Source organism: Populus euphratica, unplaced genomic scaffold (genome assembly GCF_000495115.2).
Source record: "Populus euphratica unplaced genomic scaffold, PopEup_1.0 scaffold401.1, whole genome shotgun sequence".
Lineage (NCBI taxonomy): Eukaryota > Viridiplantae > Streptophyta > Magnoliopsida > Malpighiales > Salicaceae > Populus > Populus euphratica.
In genome coordinates, this window is record NW_011500085.1 from 393,122 (window position 1) to 400,681 (window position 7,560).

General features: G+C 35.8%; 1 protein-coding gene across 2 annotated transcripts; it reads left to right on the forward strand.

The window, feature by feature from the left end:
* The first annotated feature begins 976 nt into the window (after window positions 1-976).
* LOC105108961 (receptor homology region, transmembrane domain- and RING domain-containing protein 2-like) lies at window positions 977-7,393 on the forward strand. Of its 2 annotated transcripts, none has more exons than XM_011003490.1 (4): window positions 977-1,466; window positions 1,902-2,129; window positions 4,491-4,907; window positions 6,358-7,393. In XM_011003490.1, the coding sequence occupies exons 1-4, from the start codon at window positions 1,346-1,348 to the stop codon at window positions 6,915-6,917; spliced, it is 1,326 nt and encodes a 441-aa protein (XP_011001792.1). In that variant the 5' UTR covers window positions 977-1,345; the 3' UTR covers window positions 6,918-7,393. The 2 variants fall into 2 exon arrangements, with proteins under 2 accessions (XP_011001792.1, XP_011001793.1); XM_011003491.1 differs by having other exon boundaries at window positions 982-1,466; window positions 4,503-4,907.
* The last annotated feature ends 167 nt before the right edge of the window (window positions 7,394-7,560 follow it).

The window sequence follows — 7,560 nt, forward strand, 5'->3', positions numbered from 1 at the left end:
AGAGACAAAAACATTTATGTGTTATCCAGAATCGTTTATAAATGATCCAAGTATATTCATATATGTTCAGGATTTATTCATAAGTTGAGGTAATTTCAGTGTTGATCTTTGCTTGAGCGCTCCATTCTTGTCTACGAGTATAACGAGTTAGGGTGATTTTGGTGCAATTATATCTCGAGCATTGCAGATCTATGTAAAAATTTTTTTACCTAACCATATGATTTTTCATGCTTGGTTTTGAAAAATATCTAATTTTATTGTCTAAGAAGGATTGAAAATGAAAGGACTAAAATTATATTAGTAAAATTTTGAAGGTCTTTTTTTATTAAAAAAAATTGTCAATGCCTCTATGCCTTCTGATTTTTCCAAAAATTATTTTTTGTCTCTTTAGTTTTGAAAATGACATGGTTGGGTCCAAAACTTTATTTGCCTTTAATTTGAATCCATAAATTAAAAAAAAAAATGAGAGAGTCACTTGATCACGAGGATTGAGAAATAAAGTTCACAAAAACTCAATTTTTCAGCTATGAAAACTTGTTGTTCTTAATGTGTACAAGTTTTGTTGTTTCAGGAGGATTCTGTCTTGTTTTTTTTTTTTTTTCTATTTGTCTTTTCTAAAAACAGAGACAAGTTTCAAGATTTTAGTTTGATTTTGGTTTGTTTTTCATGTTTTTTACACATTAAATGAAAACTTGTTATTCTTGATGTTAAAGCTCGTACGTCGTTTCCACCGCATATTGAACATTATTGCCCTAATATTATAAGAGTACCACTCTAAAGTTAGGATTATCATGTATGAGCTCACCCATGTGTTTGTCTTTCTCTAGAAGAAATGAGACCAAACGCGCACAAACCAGATAATCAAACAACCGAGTGCATGGGGGCGACCTCTAACTGTGCAAGTGGCCTACTTGTTCAATACAAAATTGATTGCTTCCTTGCTTCTCATCCACAACACACATCATCTTTGGACTAATCTAGAGACACCTTCCTGGATGCTAAGGATCATGGCAAGATCAATTATAAAAAATCATGAATCTCCAATCTAATTAAATAATAAAAACCAAGAAATTACATTAGTTTATTACGGCCATCCAGCAGCAAACAATGAGATAAAATTTAGGGGACCTGAAAATAGACACTTCAAAAGAGCTTTCAATTTCGTACTTGAAGCATTTTCTCTCTCTACCCTGGTGAAAAACAACCTTTATATGATTTATAGAAAGTATCAAAGCCCAAAATCAGGATCGAAAGATGGAAGCTGATGTATCCATTCTCATCAAAATCAAAACCCTCACATAAACCATAGCGAGAAAAAAAGGGACCATTTTTGTCTTCTTTGTCAATGGAAGGTGTTGTAGTCTTATTGTTGTCTTTGCTGAGTTACTGTTTGGTGGCATCAGGTAATGTTCTTTTGATTGGCAATAATGTTACCATGGCTTTCGATGATATTGAAGCTAATTTCGGTGAGTCTCTCTCTGTCTCTCTCTCTCTCTCTAATGTTTGTTTTGGTTTTTGGTTGCTAAGGAAGTGAAGGAAAATGAAAGAAAGTGAGGGATTTTTATTTCTAGAGCTGAAAAGATTGAAACTTTTCATTGAACTAGACTTTAATATGCTAATTGGGTATCTCAAAGAGTTGAGACTTTTTTTATGCTCTTATTAATCAAATATTGAAAACAAATCGAGTTTAAAATATTATTGATTTTAATCTGCTTAAAAATGGGTTAGTTAGATTATGTTAGAATATTGGGTTTATGTGCACACTTGAGGATCTTGAATCTAAGAATTTTTTATGCCAGAATGTTGTAAGCACATAGTTTTTATGCCAGAATGTTGTAAGCACATAGTTTCTTACATATCTATGTGTCCATGCTGATTATTGGTTTTGTTGTTAATTTCAGCTCCGGCAATAAAGGGCTCAGGTGAATGTGGGGTGTTGTATTTGGCAGAGCCTATTGATGCGTGCTTGGATTTGACTAATCAAGCTGAAAACGGTTCCAATTGTAGCTCTCCATTTGTGTTGATTATAAGAGGAGGATGCAGCTTTGAGGATAAAGTTAGAAGAGCACAGAAGGCAGGTTACAAAGCTGCTATTATCTATGACAATGAAGAAGGAATCTTAGTCGCAAGTAAGACCTTTTCCTATGTGAAAAATGATTTTTATCCTCTGCTTAGTTGTTTGTTATTACTAACATGAATCTCTATTGCCATGAGAACTTGTTGATAATCTTACGGATTGATTGTTAAATTTGTCCCCAACATATGAATGCTTATTTACTTTGTGTTTGTAGAAGGGTCTGCTCCAAATATAATTCTGTTCTTTGTGACTGCACTGTTGTCTCACAATGGGATTCCTTGGATTTCGTAAACAAGCTTGTTAGGGTTGGTAAAATTGCTACTTATATGTTGGACTCACTTTAGCAATGTGATTCCTTGTTCAAGCTCAAAACTTTTGCTGGTAATTTTACATCTATCTTAAATGGAAAAGGAATGTCAAAATTTGTACAAGTTCATTGTTATGAATTTCTGGTTCTTCTAAGGTGTTTAATTGAACATTAGGCTCATTTATGACCATTCACTGGAATCTGTTTTTCTTTTACCCTCTGAGTTGGGTAGCAGATCTGTTACCAGGAGGGAGTATTGCTGCTTTCCAACTAACCTGCAAAAGAAAACAACGAATAATTTGTTGACCATTATGAGATTTGGTTTATCCTTCCTTCTTTTCAAGTCTCAACCTTGTTTTGACTGCCATAGCAACAAGGGTCTTTAGGTATTTTAGCATGTGGTTGAAGAAGAAGATATAGTCGTGGTTTCAAATTTTTAGCAGTGGTTGCCTTGCTGAACTTGTGAATTATTAAAGAATTGTTGCATACACTAATTTAACGATTTAAAGCTGTTAACTGCAATCCTCTGATGTATTCAACTGAAACTAAGCTGGTGGATCCTAGTTTTGAAAGAACTAACATGAATTAATAAAGAATTGTTGGTTATGCACTAATCTAATGATTTAAAGCTATTAACTGCAATCCTCTGATGTATTCAACTAAAACCAAGTGGGTGGAGAATTGTTTTGAAAGAACTAACTTATTTTACTGTATTAGGTGTTGTGTGACAGGTGGTGCAGAGTGCTACATAGCATTTCACCCTGTTGTAAAATAGCTGTGATGCCATGGACCCATAATCCATTACATAACTGATGTCCCATTATGTATAGATATATAAAATTATGGTGTGGGATTTTACTATTAATAGTTGCTAATGGCTAATTAAAGGGCTGACAAGATGGACATTAGCCTTATAACATGGAGTATGGCACTGCTGTGTGGTGGGCTCTATCATAGATGGTAACTAGCATCCATGTTTCTCTGCTGTTTTGAGGCTGCTTTCATAGTTTTGAAACCCTTAAATTATTGATGATGATCTGTTGCAAGTCCTAGATCCACCAACTTCTGTGAGGAATTTTCCTTCATACTATAGTCCTGTGCTTTTAGCTTATTTTGTAAACAGACACTTTGAACAAATGAGAAACAATCTGGTAGTAGGTCTTGATGTTTGTTTAGAGCATCCCTTCATGGTGGCAGTTACTTTCTTGCTGGCAACAATCTCTAAGTTCGAGAGTTGATATTGTGCCTATTGATTCATGCTCTGCCCATTGAATTTAGCTTCTTGGATATTCATAGTAGTTGTGCACCAGTTTTTCCCAACATTCAACAAGGATATGTTTGATATGGGTTAAAGTGGTGAAAAGTTATCCATTTCACCTCCTTGTGTTTAGTACTATTTTTCAGGGAGGGGAGAATTCCAAGGAGGAAAACATTTAACTGCCAAAAGGGGTTAAATGTTAACTTTGCCTCTCTTTTATGGACTTTCTACTAATTTGTTCTTTGTTTTGTTCCACTTCCCTTTTGCACAACAAATATATATTATTTAATTATTTAATAATTGTATTTAATTTAGAATTTGATTTGATTTGTACAGGGATCCACTATTACCCAAAATTCATTCAACTCCTACAGAACACCATTAATACCTCACCTCTTTGACACCCTTAACACATCACCCTTAATTCTTACCCCCATAACTTTCTCTCCCATATTTTTCAGCTAATACTAAAGGCAAACTAAGTGGCTTAATAAATTCGTGATGTTGCTGCCAGCCATATGAGAAAAGTGAAAATTTATACGTGTGATTTGTTCCCCTGGTGAAATCACAGCTTTGGCATACTTGTATTTTTTTCACTCTTGTTACTAATCAGCAGAACAGGTTGAATTGTTGCTTATAAGTTTGTTGTGTGAATTGTTGGACCTTTCTAATCAAAACTTGGAGTAGGTAAAGTCAAGTACCTAGAAATTTGTTTGAATAGCTCCTTTTCTATTGTTCTCTAATTCGCTAATGTTCTTTGGGCAGCAAATACCTCTCTTTCTCGCTCTCATTTATAAATGACAAAACAAATTATTTAGTTATCATGCAAATCCTAATCCAGAATGCTGGAAAATTTTCAGTGGCAGGAAACTCAGCTGGTGTAACAATACCTGCCGTCTTTGTTTCTAAAACATCAGGCGAAACGCTTAAGAAATATGCTGGGTTGACTGACTTGGAGCTGTGGATAATCCCAAGCTTTGAAAATTCAGCATGGTCTATTATGGCAATCTCTTTCATATCTCTTCTCGCAATGTCTGCGGTATTGGCAACCTGTTTCTTTGTCCGCAGGCATCGCATAAGAAGAGAGCGTCCTCACTCTTCCCGTGTACGGGAATTCCATGGGATGAGCAGCCGCTTGGTGAAGGCAATGCCAAGCCTCACATTCACTTCTGTTCTAGAGGATAATTGTACTTCAACTACATGCGCCATATGCCTTGAAGATTATACTGTTGGAGAAAAACTCAGGATTCTGCCATGTCGACACAGTAAGCCTTTTTTTTCCTTGGTTTCCTAACAACGATGATATACTTGCTTATTTAAATCATTTACTTTGTGGCATCTGTTTCATGTTGTTTAATGTTGTGGGTTTAGTGTGTAGCCACTCTAATTTCAAATATGTTTTCAAGATAGTTTAGAGGGGTAATAGAATTATGAGAAGTGGCGACTGCAAAAATTGCTAGGTGCTTCAAGTCAGGTTGACATCTTCTTTGACTTAGTTGCGCTGGTTGCCCATGTTATTATGGCTAATGCTGGTATACCAGACAAGTTTATTTATTTGGACCCCAAACCCACTCAAGCATGGAAGGGGCTAAGCAAGGGAAGTTTTTGAAATAAAAAATATATGCCATTAACAGTTGATTCAGTGGTTAGGGCTTTCTATAATGTCGTAGTGAGCAATTGAAAATATTGAGAGGTATTTTGCAATTGTTTCTTGGAGCATGGTATACTTTGTACCTGTAAGGAACAATTTTGGAAAAAGTAATAAGAAAATACTTTTCCATCTTATTTGTCAGTCTTCTTTATTTATGGTTACCAACAGAATGTGTTTAGTGTAAATCATGCTAGCCTTTCTGGAATTAACACCTAGTGAAATGGATGTACGATAGAGACGTTCTTCTAGGTAATTTTTCAATAGCAACAAAGATGCAGCCAGGTAATTGGTGCAGAAAAATTGGATATGTGAGGAATATATTAGAGCTGAATTAAGTAGGATTTGAACTTGATCTAGTGAATGCAAATTTAGCAAAACTTGGAACAGAGATAGGAAGTGAACTGAAAATTGAATGGTAGATTCATATGACTAGTATGATGACAACCTTGTTTTATGGTATATTTTCTGTAAATGCAAACTAACATTCTGGTAAAATTCTTATGATAAAAATCGAACATTAAACGACTTTGGAAATGGAAATCCAAAATGATGGAATCAGAAATGCAAGGTTCTAGGGCCCACCCTTTTCTTTTTTGTCGATTCATATTATCAAAAAGTGGAAAGTAGCTCCTTTTGAAGAATTTTTCATCTAATATAGTCTGATATGGAAATTCTGATGTGTCAATATATAAGGTTGATTTTCACTCTTATCGAGAAGAAATAACAAAGAGAGCACAAGATAGGTAAAGAAAATTTAGGTTTGTAGTATTCTCTAGAAGATGTCCTCTTAGATAGCGTGGTGTAAGAACATATGTTTAGGATTTGAGCAGCGCATGTACACTTCAATGCCAAATTAAATAATGCAGCCAAACAAACCAGTTGTGGCTGACGTTTTTATGGCAGCATGTATTTCAATCTAACAGTTAATAATAGGACTATTTTCATAACCCCTTTCACTCTGCAATTAGAAATAATGCTAGCATCTTCTTGAAGCTTTTGACAGGTTTTGTATTAATTGCTCATATCTCCATTAACTGAATCATATATTCTCAAACCTTGTGCAGAATTCCATGCTTTCTGTGTGGATTCTTGGCTTACGACATGGAGGACCTTTTGTCCAGTATGCAAGCGTGATGCAAGAACTAGCACAGGTGAACCACCAGCAACAGAATCCACACCATTGCTTTCATCCAACCCATCCTCTGTGGCTTCATCATCCATGCTGTCATCTTTTAGATCTGGAACATCAACTGCCATACAAATTACCCCATCAAGGACCCCTTCAGTTTCTTATATTCCCTCTCTTTCTAGCACTCCTTATGCCCAGCAGTCTCTTAGATCCTATCGGCACTCACCTTCCATAACTCTAAGCCAGAGCTCAGCTGATCTTAGGAACATGTCTTCCCAAAGATCCCGTGCTTCCTTCTTGGTTTCACCCAATTCTTTAGGCTATCCATCAATTTCACCCTTGAACACCAGATACATGTCTTCATATATACCTAGCCCAAGTAATGCCTCACCAAGTTTGGTTAGCTCTAGTCATCAGCCACGCCCATTGCATTGCAGTGAGTCTGCTGCAAGTTTCTCTCCATTTGCCTCTGCCCAGTCTCTTCCAGATTGCTAAATGAAAATATAACATGCGAGTGGGAAGTCTTGAGTGCACACAACTGCGGGATGTGAACCAACATGTCAGATTCTATGAACCTCTGATTCACACCTTATGGCATCACAGCTTGGGTTCCTCTGAATAGAAATTGGTCGTCTTCTTGTGCCATATCAGAATAGCATTCATTCTCTGCTTGATTTGTACATTGTAGCATACAGTTACGTTTTTTTTTATCAATATCCAAGTGAGAATTCTGGTCCTGACAGATGCGGTCTGGCGGACTCTTACTAATCGCCATGCTTGAGTGTATTTCTGCTGTATTGGGTTGTTAATTTTAATCTTTTGAATAGTTGTATTGATCAATATAGTTAGCCCCAAATGCTCTAACCATTGTACCATGTAGCGTTTGCAGTTGGAGATTTGCGTGACAATAAGGAACTTGAAGATTTAAATATAAGAGCAAAATAATAAAGTACGATTGATTTCCAGTGTCCTTTGGTTTGTTTTTCGTATTTGAATCTTCACTCAAAAGGTTAGAAGCTTTCTTTTCGTTTATTCTCTTGGTAGCAAGGAGACGCCCTGATGACAATCATCCGTTGTATGTAACAGACTACCTTTACCTTTGATCGAACATTGATAAAAAAAAAAAAAAAAGCAAGCC